At 31.4% G+C, this 27,451-nt stretch overlaps 1 protein-coding gene across 1 annotated transcript in view; it reads left to right on the top strand.

Moving 5' to 3' along the window:
- Positions 1-26,616, top strand: part of lab (labial) — a 31,602-nt gene extending 4,986 nt beyond the window's left edge. The window contains exon 2 of the mRNA XM_077430715.1: positions 25,988-26,616. Coding sequence (XP_077286841.1) covers positions 25,988-26,424 — 437 coding nt within the window. The 3' untranslated portion in view covers positions 26,425-26,616. The remainder of the gene's footprint in view (positions 1-25,987) is intronic.
- The last annotated feature ends 835 nt before the right edge of the window (positions 26,617-27,451 follow it).

The raw sequence follows: 27,451 nt of genomic DNA, 5'->3' as shown, positions 1-27,451 counted from the left end.
TATCGCCAACTTTAACTGTGCGGAATACATTAATTCGTTGTGATAAAACTAGTTATGTCTGCAATATGTTATTTTTTAAAAGGGCTGTTGAAAGGTTATATGTACGTGATAACATGATTTTTTTATATATGTATATAATTTGGAAAATTAAACTATATTTGACAGTTTCAATTTGCTAGAAAAAGTTTAATAAGTTGGCTTAATGTGCATATATTTTTTGTGAATTTTTTGAACTGTCACTATGATGACCCTACTAAATACGAAAGATTTGGAGTTCAGTTTCTGATAGATAGCTGCTGGACTAATTAAAAAATTAATTTCTCCATTGAAATTCATCGAAACTTGCGGTCACTCCGTTAAACAGTAGGGTTGTCACGATTTTTTACACTAGTTGTTGAGGAAAAAAAATAAAACGGGGTAAAAATCGAGGTAAAAAGCAGGGGAAACGACATGCAAATGCGGCACCTCGACCCCGCGATGGGGTAAAAATATTATTTATTGGAACATAAATTACGCTGCGGTCAATTCGCGGTATTAACGGGGGGCCGTTTTCCCTCGTTAAGTGCGGCTTTTGGGCCGTTAACCAAAAGCTTGCGCCGGCAAATCGTTACTAATTTTATTGCCGCTTTCCGGACCACACGATATGTACATACATATATGTATTTCTCTATAGGTATCTACATATATATTTCATCGTATTGCTGAAGCTGTGTAGACATGAAAACGACCATTGAAAAAGGGTCGACTTCAGTTACATACAGGTCAGTAGGTTTTAATGTCAACTGTTTAATTTAATGCTTTAAAATTTTAACGAAGCCTCGATTAATTCTTCACGATGAATACGTATTTTTAAATTTCACGGCTTTTTGGGTAATTTAAAAAATATAATGCAAACGTTTATCAAAAAAAAAAAATTCTAATCTACTAGCACATCAATTAAAAATCTATCACTCAATCAAAAATGGTAATTCCAAGAATAAACTGGTTAAAAAATGCAATAACTTAAATCACGATATGAATGTGTCATTTGTACATAATTGACTATTGAAAGGGATTTAAGATCTACTTATGCGGTTTTAAAATATTATTATATTTTATACATTATAACTACTACATATATCGTATATACGTATGTGTGCATACTAAAAGTTTTTTTTGATACGCATTATAAAATGGAATATTTTCAATATAAGATCGACATTATGATTTCGATATCATTCTACAATAAATCTTTTTAACAGAATACAATCGATTACAAGCACAATACACATTATATTTACTGTCGAGAAGACAACGTGTACACATCGTAACTGGATTAGTGTGATAACATTATTGTGATTACATTATAGATATGTACATAGATCGAAGATTAAGATTTTGCTTCTGTATCGTGTGTATTATTTTTAACATTTGATAAATATGATAGTTCAACTATCTATGTATATTATATCGACAAAAAATCTAAAAAATATATATATATATATTTGAAAATTGGGGTTTTTCCATTGTAATCACACAGTTATGCCATGCTCCTTATTTCGTGGATAATGTATTTTTTTAAGTTTCAAATGTTGGTAATATAAGTAATAATACTTTCAAGAATACAACTGGTGCTGATTTAGTTGATTCCTAACAAGCTTCCATTTTAGTTTGATAAGATTATTGAAAATAATTCTTCGATTCGATTTAAGTTTTCTTACATTTTCCACAAAGCTGAAAGTCGTTCATTCAAGCTTTTCAAATTTGATAAAAGTATCATCTATTGAATATTTTAGGTCGACAGTTATATTGATGGTAGGTGAAATCAGAGTCAATGTACGTTTCGTTCCAAGTAAACTTTGGTCATTTTCGATAAGATTACATACATACCTACATATGTACGTATGTATGTACATATGTACCCAGTAGCTACTTCAGAGTCATTTGTTTGCTTTGGGATTAATGTTGTAGTTAGATAAGGGCCAGTATCCCAAACAGTGATAAAAATCACCCTCAGATGATAACTGCAAGACTAGATAGCAATAAACGCTTCAATAAATTTTGGTACGTTTTATATGTAGTGGAATCCTGATCGATGATTTCGAAATTAATTTTTTGTTATCTTAACCCTTTAATCTCAGATACGGTAGTGAAAAAAATCAATGTTCGATTTATAAGTCGACTAATTCGAAAACCTAGATATTGTGGTATTTAAGCCTATCGATACAATTATTTGCTTATTTTTCCTAAGACGACTATTATACTTATATTGTAGATTTAAACTGTGATGATATTTTATAGATTATTTACCTTAATATTTTACCAAATTTCAAGCACGTGATTTTTGAATTTAAACATTTATATCTTTATTTTATATAATCAAAAAAAAATCTTCAAAAATGATCAGTAATTTTGAACAACAGACAATTATACATATGTAATCTTATCTGATCGAATTGATATGAGTATCAACTCAAAAAGAAATTCTTACATAACGTAAATGTTTGCATATACATATATGTACGTAGTATGCACATACATAGTTGGTTTGGTTTTTACGATATGTGTAAGTCCCAAAATATTTTCTCAAAATAGTCATTACTCGTAATATTAAACAAAAAAATTAAAGACATATTTGTAACTATTGTGTTTATATAATAAATATTACATTTGTGTGATTAGTTACTACATACATTTGTGTGATTAGCTTGATAATATCTGGAAGACATTGAATTAAGACATCACTTTGTTTGAAGTTATTATTTTAATGTGAAAATGGTAAATTCATGTGAGACTAAAAATCAAATGTGGGAAAATTTTCAATGCTAGTTAAATTTAAATAATCATCAATCACTATAAATTCAACGCAGGGAAAAGCCACGGTTCTTTCACGCATTTACATCACCTCTATGAAAGAATTAAAAAGTAAAAATCAGCGATATGAATAAAGCGTGGCTAATTGTTAAAATTCTTACCCTTTTAGTGCGGCTAATAATTTAAGGGTTGGCTTTGTATAAAGCCAAAGCGAGGAGAATGGGGAAGTGGAAATTAATCGAGCTTAAAGCTCGCGCAGTGACACATGTCAAGGAATGTCTCAAAATATGTCAAAGCAATTAATCTGATGTTTAACAGGCCGCCTCAAGATTTGAATTATAATTTTAGACTGGTGTGCCACGCAAAAGATTGATGCGATTCGGTATATCCGGAGAAACATTCGACGAAGCGAACCTACCCTTTGCTAATTAATGCGATGAAACTCACCACCGCTTTAACGGTTTTCATTCGACATGTCAATTTGTTTGATGTTTCATTTTACCTACTGAATAGGTGTAAGATGTGTTGGGTTCAAAATTTAGGCGCTGGTGCTGTTACAATGACGTATACATTTATATTTTTAATTAGCACAATCATTTTACAGAAAATAATTTATTTGATTCGTGCGACAAAATCCATTACCGAAGTCATTTACCGGCTTACCGGTAAACTGGGAGGTATTTAACTAAAAATTTGTACTACATTTATTTATTTATTAGAATTAAAGATATTATTATTTAAATATTTAAAAAACATTATCTTTTATGATAAATAAATATTAATTTAAATTTTAGTTACTTCTTGAATTTGTTCTGTAAATTTTAAGTTTAGTTATGCATACATATTTTCAAACAATGCTAAAATATAATCAGGGCTGTAATAGTTGTTAAAGAAAACACGATACTGATTCCAATTTATAATATTTAAAAATGTTAAATTTTTTTTTTTCCATTTTTATTTAATTTTTATCCAATGGGCTTAAATGGGCAATCTCTGGGGTACTAAAATAGTAAATCATTCACTGTTAATTAAAGCATTTTTCTTTCAATGATTTGTATTTGATTGATAGAGCCAATAAAATGTACGCATTCGGCGTAACGGATTTGTCAAATTGACCTAAACTTGAGAAATAGACAAAAAAAATAGATAAACGTTTGTAGTATGTCTCAAATCTATGTATATTATGTAATTCAATTTTCGTGTATATTATAGACAGTTTTAAGTTCCAGTTTTCAGTTTTTCGTGTACATTATAAACAACTTTTTTAAGTATCTATATATGCATGTACATTTTAAAGTAAAAACTGCGATTTAAATGCGAAATATAAGAATTGTAAAAAGGTTTTTGAGCTTTTTTTTCCTATTATGCTGTACATTAACATTAGAATAATATAATACTATGATTACTAACAAAATTAAATTAAAATTGTAAAATAGAAAATTATCAGTAGATCAGTAGCTATTAAAATAGATACAAGATGTATTGTGAACATAATTTCGTAATAATAAAAAGCATTTAAAAATCAAATGCGAAATCGGAGTCAGAATCGGATCGGATTGAATTTTTATCGACACCAACTCCGACTCTACAATCCAAATTTTAATGGGTTGGTGCAAACGATCGAAAAGCGCCAGACAGATTGAACCACAGATTAACTGGATGGCTGCTTTAAACGCAATTCTCGACTTCACGAATGAAAAATTGCACATCAGATGACGAGTAACCTTTCGATATGCGCAGATGCAATTATTAAAATGGTAATTATTAAAATTGAGTTGGATCTTTCTGGCGAGTTTAATAAGGCAAAATTCGGAACTGAAGTATCAGAAGCACAGAACGTATATAGGGTAGGTATGTCGGGGTAGATTTCGCTTAGTGTAAGTGCGAGCAGTGCGCACGCATTAGGCACACGTGTCGTTAATCTGTGGTTCAGTCTGTCTGGCGCTTTTCGATCGTTTGCACCGCATCGAATTTTAATACATCATACAATATTATTTATGTTATAAAATATTAAATTAAAAAAAAATAATTTCACCATTAATATTATAATAAATTAATCATGTTTATTTTTAGTTTAGAATTGAGAAAAAAATGCGTGCATTCTTGTCATTTACAAAATCTTCATCTGGGCAACGTCATGTATGTATGTAAATACAATTCAAAATCAGAGTATAAAATCACACAAAAAAATGTGAAACATCTCACGAGAACTTTCGCATAATTTTACGTGTGGGTAAAAAATACTGAATACCAAAAAAATAATAGATATTAAAAAAAAAAACAATGCCGTATTGCCTCCAAACGTTCGTTTCACATGCGTTCATTTTGAAATAATTCTAACAATGCCACACAGAAATATAAAATGGCCGCCTGTCATCCTCGTGTGTGATGGCGGCCCAGACGTTCTATCTCTCACACACTCTTATATGTATTTTATTTTTTTTACGTACCTATTCCCGAATAGAAAATCAAGTAGCGGAATAATATTTCTCTGACCGTCGACACGCGGTGGGGATAACTCTATTCCAGCTCTCGTATACATATGTATACCCATATATTGTATTTTATGTATGTAGGTATATACTACAATATAATACGTTTAATCTGTCTATCTGTGTGTAAAAGCTCCCCCTGAGTCCGACGTCAATGTCAGCCCGTTTTCTGACATGAAACGAAAAACTTATATGTATGTACATGTGTGATACAGTAAGTTCCTATATAATGCGGTAAAATAATTTTTATTTAATAGTATAATATAATATTTGACTGATTGGTTTATTTTTTTATATTTAAATTTTATTGAATGATATTTTGATGACTTTGAATTCAGTACCAATAGTACGTTTTACAGAAAATTACAATTTTTAATTAACAATTTTGGTTATTTGATTTCAAATGTAGCTACTTTATCATTTAAGGTTTTTTTTATAACTTACTATGTAATTACATTTTCTTGGAACAGTTTTTTTTTAATTAAAATATTGTTCAAAGCAAATTCTCGATTTATTTCAAAATAATCCAATTCATTCAAAAATGATTAAAACAGCAATGAAAATCTATTCTATAGACAGATATAAAACAGGAAGTATATACATACATTCATATGTGGGTACTTACATACATATATTGTATATGTACATATGAACATACATACATTCGCCGAATTTTAGATTTCCATCGATGGACTTGTGGAAAGGAAATGAAAATTTCCATCGATTTTAAACAATGTCCTGTGTCTCCAACCAATTGATTTTGAAAATATGTGGTTATTTCATATACATTTTTTTTTAATATTTCCGACTGTTTGCACTACTTTAAAATTAAAATAAACGCTAAATATTCATCTATTGCAGTTTAATTGGGTTGGTTAAGATAAATTTTGACTGATTAACAAGAATTCAAATTCGCCATTTTATTAGAAACTCCCCTTACAAAGCGCGCCACACTCACAACGCTCATTTTTATGGAGGGAAGCGTTCTTTTCAGAAAATCATGATTTTTCCCGTCATTAAAATATCATTTTAAAACAAAAGTCGTTTTACAAATACGTTTCTACGTTAAAATTCCAAAATTATTATTTTTTTATATTTAATAAGAGCTTTTGATATATGTACATACATATATATGTATATTTTATGCTACTATCTTGCCCAATAAATCAACATAATTGTAAATACTAATAATACTGTATTGTAAATCGTATCACACACATTGATAATTTTAGTGGGTAGTAAATTTTTTTTTAAAAATTGTTTTTTTCGATCATGCATTGTTGATCATGTTGATAACTATGTATGTATAAAACATACATACGCTGATTTTGTTTGTATGTATGTACCCACATGCATATTGAGATTTCATCCGATTGGGGTATACCTACGTGCATTTTTGATTTTTTTATTACATCCTCGAGGGATTATTCATCATAGAGTGGGGTTCTGAGCACGTTTAATCCGGGGTTGGTCGACCAGACGAGGGGTGGGTCCTTTCACCGCTGGATAAGGGCGAGAATTAGCTATCGAAATATACAATGAAACATCCCCCTCTGGCAACATTCGTATATTTTTAACGGACAATATAAAAAAACGGACGTTTCTACCATATATTTTATTATATAATGTCGGCCATTTTGTAGCACATACATACATTACATATTTGATTTTCTTTGTCGTCTTTTGTGCAATCATATATGTATTAGTAAATGCAATTTGAAATTTTCCATACTTACGTACATATGTATATTTAAATTTAGTGTATGCATATCTAAGATGCAATAATGCAAAAATGAGCAAAGATAGTTTTATACATATATTTAATATTTGATAGTCAAAAGTGAAATATTGCCAAATAAAGTATGCGTATAATAAACAGACTCTATTTTGCAATATTTAACCATTGAAAAGATAATTTTTTTAACTTTGAAATATGCTGAAAAAGGAGTGATTATTATATTTACAAGGCAATTAAATTTTTCTGTCACATTATTTAGTTCAAAGTATACATACTAAGTGCCACATTGTATGCTGCAATATAAGTCTAATTACGAAAAAATTCAAACAAATACCAAAGGGTACTTAAAGCAGCAATAAAGATTGCGCATCGTGTACCATAATTGTATCATTAGAGGCGGACATAAAGATTATGACGATAGTCTGAACAGCAATAAAGTTTTGCTTACATTGTCTTACGTTGACAAGTATGTATGTGTGCATGTTTTAATTTTTTTTTAATTATTTTGTGCTGTTTTCTAATGTTGGCCAAACTTTATACAATTACTATATATTATTCTGTGATTATAACGGAATATTTGCCAAATTTATGTATGATGAATAGGACGTTTTTATTATATTTCGGATAGCTTATCATATGATGATGTGTTATCATGACTGACATGGCTAATATTATATTTAGATTTGTGTCAAAACAATAGTATAACTATGTTGTATTTAATATTTAGAATAAAATGTTCTACTGAATGTTATTCATATATCCAATACAACTATGTACATAGTTACTTATTGTGTAAAAATGAATATCTAAGCGAACGATATTACTTATTAGGGGTAATTTTTCTTCTTTCTTGCTGAAGTCATGAGGTGTATCAAATCTCAAGGTGGGGGCCTCCATAAAGACTAATAATGCTTTTTTACGAGCAACGGGGTCGATGTCACTCGGCAGCAATGTAAGTCTCATATTATGTACATATATAGGGTTGAAACATTCTTAAAAAATTGTATTTACATTTTAATTAATTTACTTTACAGTATTACTTGGCATACTCATATTATACAATTGAATTCTACTATCTTCTTTACCAAAAAATATCCAACTAAACTAAAATAGAAAGATATTTTTTATTCTATAAGGTTTAATAGTTGATGAAATCTGTGTTATTTTGATTCACTGATACACACATAATAGGTGTCTCATTGGATTTTGGATTGTAGATACTTAAATGAGGAGAAAATTCATATAGAATTATTAAGATGAAAATTTTGAGATTTTTTTTAGTTGTCATAAAATCGAAAAATATTATTTTTTATCATATTTCTAAACGATATTAATACTCTTCTTTACTAAGAATGTCATTGATATCATCATCATCATCATTTACAGCCATTCGCCATCCACTGCTGGATGAAGGCCTCTCCAACACGCTTCCACTCGTCTCTGTTTTGCGCAACACTCATCCATCTCATTCCGCACATTTTCCTAATTTCGTTCACCCATCTTCCTTGCGGTCTTCCTTTTACTCTTTTGCCTTCTCTCGGGTACCATTCAAGCACTTCTTTTGTCCACCTTTCGTCCATCCTCCTAGCTACGTGACCCGCCCATTGCCATTTCAATCTCTTCACTCTATCCACTATGTCCACTACCCTTGTCATATTTCTCACCCACGTGTTCCGCTTCCTGTCTTTCCTCGTTATGCCAAGCATACAGCGTTCCATACTTCTTTGAGTGCATTGGATTTTATTTTGCATCTTGGCGTTCAGTGTCCAAGTTTCACATCCATACGTCATCACTGGCAAAACGCATTGATCAAAGATCCTTTTCTTCAGGCAGAGTGGCATTTTTGATTTAAAAACAGCATTCATCCGTCCAAATGCACTCCACCCTAATTTCATACGTCTCTTTATCTCTTCATTTTTACTACCAGACATGTCAATTATTTGACCTAAATATAAATAATTATTTACTACTTCTACTGGTTTATCATCTAAGGGGATGCTATCAGGCATGCAATAGCTATTGAACATTAGTTTAGTCTTATCTACGTTAATTTTTAATCCTACTTTTCTGCTTTCCCTGTCCAGCTGTGTTAGTCTGATAAGTAGGTCAGCTGAATCACGAGCTACTAAAACTATATCGTCTGCGAACCGAAGGTGACTCAAAAAGCGACCATTGATGCTTACTCCGGCTGTATCCCAATCCAATTCCCTGAAAACTCCCTCAAGCACCGCATTGAATAACTTGGGCGAGATTGTATCTCCTTGTCTTACTCCTTTTCCTATGCTAAATCTATCTGTACCTGAAAAAATTTTAACCGAAGCTGTGGCATTCTTATATATTGCAGCTAACAGTCCCACATAGGGTTCCGGCACTCCCTGTGTTTGTAGAGCGTTAAGTACTGCATTATGACTAACTGTATCGAAGGCTTTCTCATAATCGACGAAACCTAGGCACAATGGCCGTTGATATTCGTTGGCGCGCTCGATTAGTTTGCCAACTACTTGGAGGTGGTCCATTGTGCTGAAATTTGCCCTAAACCCTGCCTGCTCTATAGGTTGGTTCTCGTCGAGGATATTTTTCAGCCTTTCTGTAATAACCTTCGTGAAGAGCTTGTAGACCGCTGAAAGTAGACTAATGGGTCGGTAGTTCTTGATATCGCTTTTGTCGCCTTTTTTGTGTATTAAAATGATAGTTGCGTTATTCCATCCTTCTGGTATAGCTTGGTTCTGGATGCATTTGCTGAAAAGCCTAGCCAAGATATTAATTAGGGGGGGGCCGCCACATTTTAGTAAGTCAATGGGAATATTATCTTCCCCTGGGGTTTTACCGTTCTTTGCAGTTTTTAGCGCGGCCTCTACTTCGCTAGGCAATACTGCAGGAACCCTTTGGCCGTGTGTCGATTCCAGAGCGGGGAATTGGCCGTTGTCGTTCTCGTATAGTTTTGCATAGAACGTGTAAACTCTGTCTATGATTTCTTCTCTATTCCTAATTATTACTCCGCTCTCTGATCTGATTGCGATCATTTGGTTTTTGCCTAAGAAAAGATCCTGTTTGCACTTTTTCAGGCTACGGTTATTCTTAATGGTATTTTCTATTAGCTTGCTGTTAAAATCCCTGACATCCCTGACTATTCTCTTTTTAATTTCCTTATTTACTAGATTGTATTCTTGCTTATTATTATCCCTATCTAAATTCCTTTTATGCTTAATTAGGTTTTTTGTTTCCGCTGAAATTTTGCTTAATTTAATCTGTTTCCTGAATCCACCTAATTTCTTACCTGTTGAGGTTAGAACCGAACTAATTACAGTGTTCAATTCCTCGATGTCTGCTTCTGGGTTTAATTTCCCGTATCGATTTCCAAGTTCGAGTTCGAATTCCTTTTTCCTAGACCTTAGTTGAGCGAAATCTGGAGAGTTACTGCATCCTTTTATTAATTTCGTCATTGATATATAGTGTGCCAAGTCCTCTTTCAACCAGCTTTTCAAAAGAAATAAGTCATCGATGTACACATGTTTCACGTTCAAGTATTTTATATTATATATAAATTTTACATCAAAGTCGGAAAGGTATAGCCCTGCGTGACCGCTTTACAAAGTCAAATGGTTCTCAAATCATATTTACAGAAATATCCCCACTAAAAAGGTAACACAAGTATTATAGCCACATCCGGCCCTGCGCCACGACACGCAAACCTTGCTCGATTTTACGCCACGAAAACGCTAAAGCCCACATAAACCAGAACCCAACATCTACAAGATGTACAATGTCATCTTTGAGTGACCCCTAAGGTAGCCAATGGCGAATAAGTAATCAAATTTTAGTTAAAAACGTATTCAACACACGATACAGTAAGAGTCGTAAAACTTGGAATCTATTGTTTTACGTCGAGATTATCAGCTTAACCAAAATGGAATTTAATTTATGAATAAGTGATATTTTTATTGAAAAATGTACATATATAGGTACGGGGGTTGGCTCATTTTTTTTCGAGCGATACGTCAAAAAGGGTTAGAATTCGATTTGACGCAATCGGTTGACCGGTTCGATGGCAGATGATGGCAAAAAGAAGTGCAAAGGGATCACCGCAAACTGCAAGACAGTTGAGCTCAAATGTTTGAACAAAGATCAAACTGTATTTGCCTTTACTTTGTGGCGGGATCGTGTTGCGTTATATTTATATTTCGCTACGAAATTGACTTTTTGTGTTTTGACGGAAATCCAATCCGTCGGAACGATTCTTTCGTATCTGATTACTGGGGATATTGCGCATTTTTTCGATTTCGAAATATTTGCAAAACAGTCATAATTATTATTGAATATTATGGGAAAAATAAATAAAATGTGCGTAATTTTTTGTTTATTTTTTTTACCGAGTGAGGGTGGTTTTGCTGAAAGTCAATTTCGGTAATGGATAAGGGTTGTTTGCCGAGCTTATATACCTCGCAGACGTTTTAATATATAAATATCTACTCGTAGGTGTATTTTTTTTTTAAATATTTTTATACGAAATTGAAAATTTCCGCGAAACAATGATATATTAGCGAAGCACTTTCCGCGCAAAATTTTCTTATTATGATAATTTTTTTTCAATGAAAAATAAAATAAATATCATTTTCAAATTTCAAAGAAAAAAACTTCGTTTATATGAACATTTAACACACTTTCAATAATTTAAAATGCAAATTTTAATAATAAATAATTTTTACAAAACATTTTATAAAATTGGATATCAATCTACACATGGCACTAATATATTGAATAAATTAACACACATATATTTTACATTACGTATCGGAGCTACCTTTAGTAACAATTTTTATTGATATAATTTTAGTTTTTATCAAAATAAAAAAATATACATCTGTAGAGACAAAAATGAAATATTTTGAACTGTAAGATATTTGATATCTGAATTAATTTCTGGAAGTAAAAGCTTTTTCGTGTTAAGTTAACAAAAAAATTGAAACAAAAATTTGCACTAAGCTTTGATGTGTTTTTATTCAAATTTATTTTCATTCAAAATAAATAGAAATACTTTCATTTTAAGAAAATTCATTTTATTTAATTTTAATTAAAATTTCATTTTAATTAAAATGAAAATTTGATTAAAATTCGATATTTTTCCGAAATTTAACAAGTTCAACTTTTTACATTAAAAACAAAGTTTATTTAGTTGTTTAAAATATATAAAATTGCTATGAATTTTTTTGGTCAGTATTTTCGTTTCATTTGGTCAGTAAATACATAGATAATATATTATGTAGTTATATTCGGTCTCCGTGACGAGTCAGAATGTTAAATTACAGAAAACGCAAATATCGGAAGGCAAAGATCGAAAATCGAAAGATCTTAAGTCAAAAGATCAAAAAAAAGGGTGCATGGTAAACGGTACATACTCACGTACATACTCACTTAATTTGCGCGAGCAGGGTACAACAGGAACAAGAGGAACAGGCTTTTCCTCCCGTATTCTGCGCGCGCACATTAATACGGGAGGAAAAGCCTGTTCCTCTCGTATTCTGAGCGCGCACATTAATACGGGAGGAAAAGCCTGTTCCTCTTGTTCCTGTTGTATCCTGCTCGCGCAAATTAAGTGAGTATGTACCGTTTATCATGCACCCTTTTTTTTGATCTTTCGACTTAAGATCTTTCGATTTTCGATCTTTGCCTTCCGATTTTGTGTTTTCTGTAATTTAACATTCTCGTCACGTAGACTCAGTTATATTATCGGTCATGAGTGCTTAATCAAAAAATACCTAAAATAAGAAATAGTTTACTAACTATTTTTATGTATAAATTAAAGTACACTTTTATCAATAAATTTTAATAAAAGTTACTGAACATTTATATAAAAAAGCTGAAAATTTAAATTACTGTCCACATATACATATGTATGTACATATATATGTATATTTTTTGAAAACATTATTTCAAAATCTGTGTAATATACATTAATGTGCGTAGTAAATGTTAAAATTTAGCTCCATTAGGTTCTTTTTGTTGTCCTGAACAATTTTTTTTTGTTTTCAAACTTTGTCTGAAACTAAAAATTTTAGGATTTAAGGGGGTAGATAGAAAATATTTTGTATCTACCTATAATGAAACATGCAAGATATATTCTGTTCTGAAATAGATAATACTGTACAAGACTCGAGTCTGAACGAATGTTCTGGAATTAGTTTTGGCGTGAATTTACCAAAAATAAAAATAATAATAATTAGCAATTGTTCGTGACGACACTCGGACACGCGCGTGCAATGGCCGCCCAGCATCGTGCAAAAAAAAAATAAAAAGGACACAAAAGGCGCTCTCTGCGGAATAAAGTGATCAATCCTGGTGGACAGGACTTTCGGGACAGGGGCCGCATAGGGAATACACACATACACACAAGAACATGCACAAACGTGACCACTGCTTTGCAAACTTTTCTTTTTTGCAAAGTACCTATTAGACACCAACTTCAATTTCAATTATCTAACTTGCATTTTGTGATTTAAAATTTTCAAAAATTTAACAAACAAACTTTTGGAAAGTTAACATATTGACACATTCGAAAAGTGGCTTGCAATGTGTTGTGTATATGTATATACAAAAAATGTTGGTAAATATGGGTTTTCTTTAAATTGACTGTAGGTGAATGTGAGAGGATTAAAATCTTTCCATGACAGATTGAGAAACGCTGCTTTGAAGATACTGAACAGTTTGAGAAAATGCCCATACATAGTAGTAGCCGAACTACAGGAGACCCATTCTAATGTCATGTTTTGAGTGTCTGCTTTCTTTCTAGATCGCATTCTCACATGTAGTGTAGTGTGAAAAATGTGCTATAAGTTCGTAGGGTATGTTAGGGCTATACCAAAATAAAATATATTAATATGTAATTTTATATTACACATGTTCATACGTTTATCATAATGCTATTCGATGTTTTCTATATACATATGTACCTCATAAATAATCAATGATTTCAAATGCATTCATTTTAATTATTGTACAACTATGTATGTATATAGGGATGTGATAATAGTACAGCGAATATTTAAAGCTATCAAGAATATTTATCTTTGTATAAAATGCCATTGAACAAGTTGATGATTTCTGAAAATAGGCAGCATGTATTCCAAATTTTATAAAAAATACAAATTATTTCCCGGTTTATAAAGGGTTGACTCTTTGATTTTGAGACTTGATACAAAGATCTTGCTGACAAAAATGTCTTTGTAATTTTTAATGTTCGTTTTAAGCATAGATAATCATTTCGTATTTTTTGAAGTTATTATATTTAGGCATGAATTTTTATTTTTATTGTTATTTAAATTACGCTCACAAAACATCTTAGGTATATTCTAATAGCTACAAATCCAGTGATCATAATCTATTTTACACATTATTTTCTAGCTAATATTCATCTTAAAACTCAAAAACCTATTATAAATTATTTTAAATCTTCATAATATATTTTATGCATACATACATATGTAGGTATATTTATTGTAATTACTAATACCATTTTTCTGGAATAAAATGATCTTCGATCAATGTGTTATGCCAGTGATGAAGTATGGATTTAATTAAACTTGGACATTGAACGCCAAAATGTTAAACAAAGTCCAATGCACTCATAGATGTATGGACTTTTGTATTCTCGGCATAGTGAGGAGAGATAGGAAACGGAATACGTGGGTAAGAAGTATGAAGAATGAGAAGTATGGTCAAGAGTATTTAATATAGTGGAGAGAGTGAAAAGATTAGAATGGCAATTGGCAGGTCACGTGGTTAGAAGAATGGACGAAAGGTGTGAAAGACTGAATTTAAGATTGGTAGATGAAATTAGAAAAAAATGTGGGGAGAGATGGATGAGAATTGCTCAAAACAGAAGCGTGCTAGAGAGGCCTTCATTCAGCAGTGGATGGTCAATGGCTGTAATTTATTGAAATCATTATGAAATAAAGAAAAGTCGACGATATACATCAAATTGTGTTCAAGTATTATGTGCTAATATTTGAAGGGTATAGACATCTTGTAGTAATCATCGAAACTTTTCACAAGTGTATTAGTACATTGGTTATTAGTAATATATACTACTAACGGGATGCTTTTTGGGACTGTAATATTTTCAGGTTGGTGTAAATGGATAAATAAATTATTTTTAGTGATTTTTGAATGGTTGGTATTATTTCATACAGCTACAGCATAAGTAAATGTCAACATGAATACAATAATTATATTAAATCAATAAAATTCAATATACAATTAGTTCAGTTTATGTTTCAATTTTCATATATATATTTTTTTTGATTTTTAAATGCTTTTTATTATTACGAAATTATGTTCACAATACATATTTTATCTATTTTAATAGCTACTGATCTACTGATCATTTTCTATTTTACAATTTTATTTTATTTGGTTAGTAATCATAGTATTATATCATTCTAATGTTAATGTACAGCATAATAGGAAAAAGAGCTCAAAAACCTATAATTTTCATATTTAAGAATATATTTCTGTATGGAAAGTCGTTTGATACTAATTTATTTATTTGATCAAATCTCAATGCAGTTGTTTCACTCAAATCTAATTCTACATAAGCAGCGTAAACGGTAACTTTTACTTATCCACCCAAATTTTTCTAAAACATTCACACTATCGATGACATTTGAATGATTTCTTTTGACCCACACGAAAATGAATGTTTCTCTATCGTTTAACATCATATTGTACAACGTTGCGTTAATGTAAATGGTGTTTTAATTGAAGAAGAAAACGGCGTAAGAACGATGTTTAGGAGCGATCCCCTGTCCAGCAAATGCGCCCCTTCCAGGATGCTGCGGGGGCGCACGCCCGATCCGTCATGCGGCTGTCAGGGGGCGACGCCCTCCCTTTACCCCCCTGCTCCTCCTCAAGCCCCTGACGCCCCCGTCTGATTAACATTTCGTGTCGGCGCGCCGTTGCAAATGTCAAATTACGTTAAGGGCCGCTCTCGCTCTCACACACTCTTCCCACGTCGCCATATTTATCTGCCCCCGCCATTTTGTAATAGAAAAATGTGCGAAGAATCCTAATCAAATTATGCCCCTCAAACGTACACGCATACACGTGCACATACTGTTTGTATCGTCTCTCGAATACGGCAGTCGAAAAGCTCGGCAGAGCAAGCTATTGATATTTTGAATTGAACTGTTCAATTTTCTCACACGTATAAATTATACGGCAATAATTTCTTATTCGTTTTATGGATAGAATATTTATATTTAAATTATATAACATTTCATACTGAAAAAGTTTCGTCTGCATATCTACATATACAAGGTCGTCCCGTGTGCATAGGAAAGAAAGGCGGTGCCCAGGGACGGCACGCTTTGAAGGGTGGCAAACCGAAGACGAAAATATATCAAAAATAATTAAAATTCTTAATTGAAATTACTGCATTCCGTTTATGTTCTCTTATAAATGATTTGTCATTCAAGAATGGACCTCCATCCTCAATTCTTACATGCATGAGTGCATTCTTATTATATATGATACAAAAATATACTTAAAATTATTTTATATTATATTATTATGAGTTTTTTTTTAATAATACTTTTGGAAGGGTTGATATCTTGGACTTTGTCTAAAGGGACGTCACTGTAGATTAAGGCTGCCATAATTGTCGGACCACTGATGAGGACCCCCCCCCCCCCCCAAATAAAACCACTTTATTTTTTAGATAGTTTTATATAAAAAGTGTGCAATCTTTAATAGGCGATAGAATTTTTCAATTTTCAAAACATTTTATTTCATCCATTCTTCTCTCGCCTTCACTCTTCCCTGCCTTCGGTGACTTCATCATCGCTCTTCTTTTCCCAATCATACTTTTACGATGTTTTCGTTTTTTGGAGCAGTGCATTTTCCTATCTACATATACAGTGTAGATAGATATATCTACATAGATACGCATTCCATTTGAATATCAGAATGATCAAGCAGAATGCAGGTAACACCTTTATTTAATTGTAAATGAAAAAGTGGGAAACGCAAAAATTTCAATAATCATTCTAAAATAGATATAACATAGCCAGAAGCATAGCTCGGTCGTTAGGCTTCTGCTTAGCGTCGAGGGGCGCCGGCTTCGATCCCATGAGCTGACCTCGATTGAAAAGAAATTCTATATCTGTATATCTGTAGTGCTGCTGGTCAGACCTGGTTATTTGTGACTCCAGGTCGATCGTTTCCCATCAGAGTTTGCCAATTTTCTCTGATTTCATTGTTGAAACGGTTCCCGGTAAAATTGGCTAAATATCCTTCCTACCTACTACGTCACCACTATTTGAGATTGATTAATGTACAATAAAATGTATGTACAATTTACAGATGTCTCGTTAATTTGCCAGTTTTTCATTGTCTCGTAATTCAGCGACTTATAATAATAAAAAAAATGCTGCAATGTTTGTAATTAGCCAGGAAGGCGCATTGGGGTTACCTGTAAGGCCTTCCTGATATACATATATATGTAAAAGAAAAATATATGTACATATGCACATACATATCCATGTATACAAATATGTAATTAATTAAAGTTGTTACCTTTAGAGTGCACTACCAGTTGTAATATGTTGTATCTAGCGTTTTAAATATGCGAATGCAAATTAACTAGTAGATATATATATTTCTACAGGCGAAAATACAGTTTCACTGAGGATCACCAGAAATTATGTATTTGCTTTGACAGTTCAGTTCAGATTATTTTACAGAATGCATATTCTATTACAAAATTATTTCAGAGTGCTATTACAAACTTTGGAAAATAATTTCATATAATGGTAGCCCTAATAATCAAATTACTCGTCAAGTGACGATTTCACGAAAAGCAGTACTGTAAATAAAATACATCAAAATCAGGCTGTAAATAGGTTCTTGAGCTCTTTTTCCTATTATGCTGTAGCTTAACATAAGAATAATATAATACTATGATTACTAACCAAATTAAATTAAATTGTAAAATAAAAAATGATCAGTAGATCAGTAGCTATTAAAATAGATATAAGATGTATTGTGAACATAATTTCGTAATAATATAAAGCATTTAAAAATCAAATCAAAATCAGGTCGCATTAAAAGCCTACATACATACATACATATGTGGGTGCTGTAAAGCATATTTAAAAAGTGAATGAAAGAAACGGAATACAACAAAGAACATATTGACTGATTCTGACCAGTCAGATTGTAAATTCATTGTGTCATAAGAAATAACCACGTGGGATAGATGAAACATATTTTAACCAGTTTAACCACATTATTTTTCTTATCAGTTCTTATGATATTGTTTTATAGACTACTAGTGGTGCTACCCGGCTTCGCTCGGTAAATGGAAATGCAGTCTAGTAGTGAGAATACCGTCAAACCATGAAAAAATCTTTCTTTGTTTTTTTAATCAATTTATCTGAATCGAAAAAACGACCGGCCAACCACAAACGTCTCTGACCAATCCAGCCAATCATAAACGACTTTGACGACAACCAATCAGAAACGAATTACAGATGCCGTTTCGGTTTTATATGTATAAGATAGTTTCTAATAGAATTTACTTTAAACCAAAAGTTTCAAACATTGTTTAAAATTAATATTAGGACTGTACTATCGTGCATCCTGTGCTGGAAAATATCGTATCCGGTCGTCATTATTACATATTGCAGGGGATAATGCGAAAATACACGTAGGGATTATATTGGGTAAGTGGCGAAGCTTTCCGGTTGGCGGCTCGCTTTGTATGGAGAGGCTTTAGGGGAGCTTTCAGTTAGGCTTTTTACACACTTATTACATTTCAGCAACGACTGACGTCATCTGAGTGCGCAACACAGATAAAAAATGTATGATGCAGGCACATCACATCGACTATATACATATGTATGTTGCTGTAATTTAATAATATAATATAATATTCTACGATATAAATTACTAGTCATAATAGGGGTTTTGGTTATAATGATAGACATTCTAACAATAAATCAATAAAATAAATGAACAATATTTCATTAACATTATTCAAATTTTGTATGAACCAAGAATGCTAACTAATTATAAATACATATTGCAGTTCTTTTATTTATTTTATTTGAATTTTACGTATTTTAACAATGCGCTCAAACAGTGCTATGGCCGAATCGTAATTACACAAATTACAAATCTCAATTAATTGGAGCTTTCCGAACGTAGCATTTAGAGAGAATATTTCGATTACACATTCCTAAAGATGGAATTTTACACCATTAATTGCGTATTAAATAAAAATAGCAACACTGGTTTATAAACGAAAAAATATATAAAAACTTCAATAACATGACGTAGAAATTATGTATTTTAAATGCTAGCAATAATTATTATTTAAAAGGACGTGCATATGGTTGTGAGCCCCCACACATATACTATACCGACGAATATCCGAAAGATTTTATCTGACAGTTGAGTAAATTCTTTTAGGGGTCGCAAAGTTGACACACTCCACGTTATTATAACTACCCACTTCCAGACCAGGTGGAACGTAAAAATTCGAACGATTTAATTAAACCACCCTTCTGACCCCCCCCTCTATAATACGAAGAGTCATAACTTTTGTTCGAAATTACACGATAAACAGTACGGTAAAAATTTTGAAAGTGAAACGCTTATATACTTTTAAAGTAACTGTAAATTATTCAAATATTCCCAAAATAATAATCGCAAACCTATTATAATATAATATAATGCTTCATCTGTATTTTGAAATCGAACCATGTCTAAATATAAATATATCAAATATGAATGGGATGAGCATTTAAATTACCTACGCTAAAATGGCCTTTATATTTGCAAAATGTTGTCGTAGGAATGAAGTTGAAATATTTTTTTACATGACGTGCCAACTATTGCATGTCATTCGAGTCAATAATCCGTGTTCCGAGCACGTGAAAATTGTCAGTTGTGTTGCCCTCAGCACGAAACCAATCTGCGTGGCATTTTGAAGAAAGTGCTTTTAAAGTGATTTTTACTTCTTTTTTTTCGGTAGTTCTACATTTATTTAAATTATCGACCCACCCTCAGCGAGTCGCTTAAAGTGTTAAGTCATTTTGTAAGAAATAAATCTGTACGTTGTATTTTAAATACAAAATAAATGTATTATATATAACGTATATAGGGGAGAAAAGTAAGCTTTGAAGTTCTAGTGTACTTATTAATAAGGATAGCATACTTGTATGTTTATTATCTATCTCAAAATGTATAAAAGTTAACGGAATATGTTGTTATAAATTATAATACATACATATATATGTACCTACGAAAGATTTTTGAAAGTCAAAAGTATGTAGCTAGCAAGTGCGCATAGTGCATAGTGTGTATGAGCGGAGTGTAGTTGGAACTTTGAACGTTGGGCGGGTCACGTAGCTAGGCTAATGGACGATAGATGGACGAGAGAAGTGCTCGAATGGTATCCGAGAGAATGTAAAAGGGTGCAAAGATGATCGAAGATGAGATGGGTGGAAGAAATTAGAAAAATGTGTTGGATGAGATGAATGACAGTTGCCCGAAGCAGAGACGAATGGAAGCATGTTGGAGAGGTCTTCATCCAGCAGTGAATGGCGAATGGCTGTGAGCGATTATGATGATGGTTTAGCCAGCAGTATAGCTCGGTGGTTGCGTTTAATGCTAACCACGGAAAGTTCCCGGGTTCACGCTCTGGATTGGGCTTGATGGAAAAAAAATGTTCAGAAGTATTTCTGCAGTGCTGCTGGTCTAAGTCGATCGTTTTCTACAAGAGTTTGCCAAATTATCTGATTTCATTGTTGAAACGGTTCCTTATCAAATTGGCAAAAACCATCCTGCCTAATATTTGTCACCACGATTTGAATATGATTTTAAATTTACAATCTATAATTTTGCATATGTACAAGTTTAATACCATAGGTGCCGATCAGGGGTCAAACCCGTATTGGTATTATGGGAAAATATAAATTTAAAAAAATAATAGTCAATCCTTTCGAACCTTATTATGTAAAAATTGAATAATAGTTAAAATTCAATTGCTATAAATACACATTATGTAGATCATATTAATGATATTTTTAACAATCTCATATCGTGGTTAATATTTTTAAAAATTCTAAATTTTTCCATTTCAATATTAGTAATTATTATGATCTTGTTAAAAGTTTTAAAACATTTTTTAATCACGAAACAATTTGTTGCATATTGGGAATATTTTATAACCATTTATTTTTCAATATTAATATTAATATATTTAAATATTTAGTGACAAAAGTGCAATATTCAATGCCTTCTATATACCAAAGCAGTGTCTAATTTTCCGGAAGTAAAAATCCTTAGATTGAAGACATTAATTTAAAACAGCATATTATACACAACTTTTTAAACTTTAGAAATTGCTTTTTAATTTTCTGATATATTTATAATTATATTCTTTCTAGTTATTTATATAAAGTACACATTCTTAGTACGATCTTTCATATGGAAAGTGCTTAGTTCACACGAAAGTAAGTAGACTTAAAAAAATGAGACAAAAAAAATTATACAAAGTGAAGAAAATAAATGGGCGGTGTAAGATTGTGTGAAGCATCGTTTCCCCCGTGTATTATAAATGCAACTTTTTTTTATCTATATCGTCACGCAATTTTACACGTGGTGACGGGGTGAGTACATACATACACGCGTGCGACAATCGCGCAACCCCACCTACCCCTGCCGACAACTCTAATAAATAATTTTACATAATACATTTGTAACGACAAACTGAACCACGTACGTGTGTCGTATTATTAAGTATATGAACATAGAACACTTATCCAAAATACATATCTATATTCACCACAATCGCCAACGGCAAGTGGCTACATTCCTCACTCATCAATTTACCTATAAGATGGTCTTTACTATATGTACATACAAATATAAGGGTGTGAACCTACATATGTATGAAAAACCAGTGTAGATGTCGAAAACAGATTGTTCGCAATTCTTCACTTTTACTTGTCGACTTTCGTTAACACTGCTTATAAACCCAATCAGTACATTAATGATTTGATTTCCAAATTAGCAAGTTTCTTAATTTTATGAGTGTTTATGGTGAAAAAATGGGCTTCAATTCATTATCATTCTGATATACTAGCTTCAAATTACATGCATATATAACTATATACTAATTTACTACTGCATATTTCATATGTACTGGAAAATGGTTATTTTAATATATTAACTATGCACTTAAATGAAATATGTTACAGTACAAATGTTCACTCTGGTTCGTTCATGAACATACTACATAGTTTGTTCATACACAAACTATTGGTTTTAGTTGTGCAAATATTCAAAAGCTATCTTCAAATAGACTCATCAGGTATCGCATGGAAATTTTAGCTCTCCAAATTTTTAAGCTGTCAAATCCTTTGAGTTTCAAAGTTTAAGATGTAAAACGCTTCAAGTATTTAAAAAGGAAATCCTTTGGAAATACATAAAGGATGAGACAACGATTGAGAAAACTTAAGCTTATGCCTAATAGTTTGTGCATGAAAAAACTAGTTCGTTTATATTTTTTGGTCTTTTGTGTATGTTACAGTTGAAGTGTATCTTTCAGTTGTAATATATTTTGACTAGTTGGAATATATTTCATCTAATCTGGTACCAACTAGCGTTATACAATTTAAACTAGTTGGAATATATTCCGTCTAACCCACGTAATTTGATTCATATGGCGATTTACATTCCAATTGGTCAAAATATATTACAATTGAAAATACAGCTCAACCATAAGTAGGTAATAGGTTAGATAGAGAGTTTAAGTTTTCGCGAAAACGTCACTCGACTAGTAAATTGAGTTGGAAAGTCACATTTTTGCTTTGAACACATTCTTAGAGTCATCAAAATACGATTCTCATTACAATAATTCGCAATAACTAGCAAATATTAATGCATTATTGAATTCTAAAGCATTCGTAAAAACATTAGAACTGTCAAAACTCAACTGTTATAATACAACTGGTGCAAATTGATGAAAGTGTTTTTGCGCCCGCAGAGATATAATTTACTAGTTAAATTGTATTCAAATATGAATAACCTAAAACGCCAGATGGAATATATTACAACTGTAATATATGTATGTATACATTATAACTAGTCAGGTTGGTTCGTGTATGAACAAACTACATAGTATGTCATGAACGAACAAATACAGCAAAGTTTGTAGCATAACTTTTATATGCCCAATGAATTTTAAGTTCGTTTAAAATGATATGTATAATTTTAAGAATAATAAAATCGCTAGTTACGATATACAAATCATAAATTACAAACTCTACGACCGACAAAGTTTTTGTCTTTTAGCAGATAAGGTGACCATAATAATATTGTGATGCGAGTTAGATTCTCTTTGTTAAAAAATCAATTGGTTTAATTTCCATATACAGTTAAATCAAACGATTCCATGGTAGTATATAAAAAGCGAAACCCTTTTATTTTTTATTCTTTTCTTTATAATATTCAACATCAACGTCAGTCGCATTTCATACGAGAAACAAACGGACAGAAAGACGTGACGTGTCCGCCGTACAAGTCACCAGTTCGGTATGTCGGAATTATTGTTCTTTTTATTTTTACGCGTTTAATTTCTATGTATGTATAATATTATAGTAAGCATATGAATATTCATTTCACATAGAGGGTATCTTAAACAAGCGGAGGAAGTAAATTCGAGATTTATCTTATATATGTACATATGTATTATATAAAAAAAATATGTACATGCATAAATATTTATGTAAGTAGGTAATGCACTCAACCAGAGTATCTGAAGTATCTATTGAGTATCATAAATAAAAAAAATTGGTTACCTTACTTGAGATTTTCCTGTTGAAACTTGGTGTACATAAATTAAATGGAGATGTTCCATATAATTCAAACATATGTATATCGCGTCTTTTGATTGCAATTAGCTTCAAAAATGTATTCCGCTTCTAAAATATATACTAAATGTGTACTAAAATGTAAAATGTATACTAAATATGCTTCTAAAATGTATACTACCAAGCCTTGAATACCCAATTAATCAGTGCGGAGTAAGAACATATAAACAATGGCAAGTGTGACGAACATTTTACATTTGGTCTTATAATTAAATTTGGGGTTCGTTCGTTCGTTATTTGGTTTCGATCTAATAATCCTTTTCAGGTTGCTCGACAGCTGTTGCAACTGACCGGTGTCCGAAAAGCATATTGTCGATTTAACCCTATCACTGCTTTTAGGGGCTGAAATCGCCCCAAAATTAAATTAAACGTCGTGACGATGATGGAACGCGTCGACAAATGTGTCCAAATATCTTATTACACTTTCATGTCGTACAAATAGATATTGCACTTATAATTGAACAGAGTACATACATATGTAGTTAGATGAATCTTACGAAAATTCAATACCAAATTGTAAGAATTGTATTTGTGTGTACAAAAATCATAAATATATTCATATTTTTCTATATATAATATGCAATATGTAATCTATATTTCATCTAACAATGAATGGTTGAATTTTTTAATTATTTAAAATGATTAAAATCGATCTGTGTTAAATGTGTGATATTATATAACAAATCCACGTTAAGTTGTTTGCGTATTATTACTGAGAGTGCCAAAACATTTTGAAGGATTTGTACTGTTATATAAAAGTGGTGTCGAATGACAGGTTGGGGTTGTTGAAACGAAAGGGGTGAAATCGTGCACACGATCGAATTTATAAAATTGCAAAATATGCAAGTCTAATATATGTATCTTAAGGTGACCATTCATACTGATTTTACTGGGACAGTATGTAGTGGTTTTTTGGGTATCTGCACTTTTGATTTGAACTGGACGACTACTTAGAGTGATTTAAAAGCTGAAAAGTACTACATATGAAAGATAAAATACCCGACTATAGATCTCAATATTCATTTTGAACAGGAAATTGACAGATTTTGAGACATCGACCGAACAACACCAAGATATAGAAAATTCGCGCGATTTAAAAAACACATATATCTCCGAATCTCGAGCCAATCAACATTTTTTATTACTAGATTCGTGTTCACTGGGCATAGTTCTATAAGAAAAGTCATATCTCGTCTCCGAATAAAAAAAAAGTCGTCATATGTCGAACAGTGTAATCATTAAGTATAATTTTTATCAGTCTTGTGTAGAATTTTTTATGAGTATTCAAGGAAAGAATTCATTTTTTGCGTTCATTTCATAAGTCCATGATTCTTTAATATCCATTGTAAATATTAAGAAGTACATTTTTGGAAAAAATGGTCACCTTAATATATGTATGTATCACTGATAACAAAAATGTTTAAGAACCACATGGAAACTTTTCATGGTGGTAATCTTTCGGCGAAAATAAATCAGACGCTAACTTTCGCCCGTGACAAAATGAGACAAATCGTCAATTATGCAGTTGACAAATGAGACCGTGGACATGGCTAATGATTTGTGGGAGAAGCTTAAGACAAATAGGATTTCGCTAGGTAGTTCAAAGAGATGGGGATGGGGAGGGTTTGTGTATTAGAATGAAACAAAATTAGAAAGAAACTCAATAAGCAAGATCGATCTAGCTAGGATGTAATGAACATTTTTTTCACTCGCTTTTCTCAACCAAATATTTCCAAGACCACACGAAAAAAATGTTATGTATCTAAATCTAATTTCCTAAGAATTTATTTCTGTCTCATATGTGGAATAATAAATCTTGAAATGACAGTTAGATTATATACATATGTATCGAATAAGATAATTTCATAAATTTTGAAAATATGGTGTTATTTAAATAAAATTTGAAATATTTTCTCAAATGAAAGAATTACATATTTGTTTTTAGATTTAGACTGAATACTAATCAACTCCTTCGGAATTTATAATATGAATATAATTGAGTTTTAATTTAAATTTTGTTATAATTTCAGCGCCTAAGCTAACCCCAAACTCTTTATCTGAGTATGGAGGCGGTCCTGGTCTTCAGCAAGCATCTCTGGACGTTCAAGTCGGTGGAAATCGTCCTCCGTGCATCAACATTCAACCGAATTCCCTATTGGCAAATTCTATTCTTAATTTAAACAATACGGGCCGAACGAACTTCACTAATAAGCAGTTGACTGAGCTGGAGAAAGAGTTCCACTTCAACAAGTACCTGACGAGGGCACGGCGCATAGAAATAGCGTCTGCATTGCAGCTGAACGAAACACAAGTCAAAATATGGTTTCAGAATAGAAGAATGAAGCAGAAGAAAAGGATAAAGGAAGGGCTGGTGGTGACGACGGAAAATTCGGCTGGTTCACCAACAAGCACGGCGCAAGAACCGTCTTTGGGTGGATCTAGTGAAAATAGCCGAGAGTCCAATTGAAATAAACCATCCTATTGTATGAGATTTGTTGAGATGAAGGCTTCCTCGTTTGGGTTTGAATTGCTCTTTAAAACTACTCTAATTCATAAAAGTCAATCGTTAATATTGCAATACATACATTTTAAAGAATGACGTTTGGCTACGATGATAGTTGTCTTTTCGTTGCATTTAAAATGTGTTATAAATATTTTCAAAAACGATAATTTATCTTAATTATTATTCAATTGTATTCCAGAGATGTTGATGAGCTTATAATTTCAAAATAGTTCATAAAGAATGAATGATGATTAATAAAAATTTAATTTGATTCTCAAAGTATGCATACAGTAATGTATGTATGATGAATAAATAGTCAATTTTTTTCCATTTGTTACATTTGAAATTATATTCCTGTTTATAAGCTATTTGTAAATGTGTATATATTATAAATATAATATTATTATTTATATTACGAATCAAAATGTATTTATTATTAGACATTAGACTTTTAAATTGTATTTGACATGAAATAAACTATAATTAAATTCAAAAAATTACATTTAATATATCTATATATTGGAAATGTGTTTAGCAATAATAATATACAATTGGGTTTATGACTTTTTATATAAGTATATCGGTTTTTATATTGTAAAAAATCCTCTTGATGTAACGTTTCAAAATAAATTACATACCTAGTACATTATAAATAAAAAGATACATGCATTTTAATATTGTAGACGTATATCCTGTGATATTTAAATTTAAAATAAATAAATAAAATTATATTTTAAAAACCTAACACAATTTTGTGTGCACTTTAATTTGGTATTGAAAACTTTCTTGATATTCCTGCATATTCAAAATGAGATTTATTGTACAATTCCTTTGTAATTTCTGTTTTATGTTTTCCTTGAAGTTAGATTGTACGCAAAGAATGTTCCTGTAAGCCGAATTACTTTACTTAAACAAAATTAGCGTATTAATTGTGATGATGATAATGTGTTATAAATAATAATATTATTTAAGATTTTAAATATAGTCAATA

This window comes from Arctopsyche grandis, chromosome 5 (assembly GCF_051622035.1).
Source record: "Arctopsyche grandis isolate Sample6627 chromosome 5, ASM5162203v2, whole genome shotgun sequence".
Classification (NCBI taxonomy): Eukaryota; Metazoa; Arthropoda; class Insecta; order Trichoptera; family Hydropsychidae; genus Arctopsyche; species Arctopsyche grandis.
Note: the sequence above shows the minus strand (reverse complement) of the source record. Positions and strands in the feature narration are given on the sequence as shown.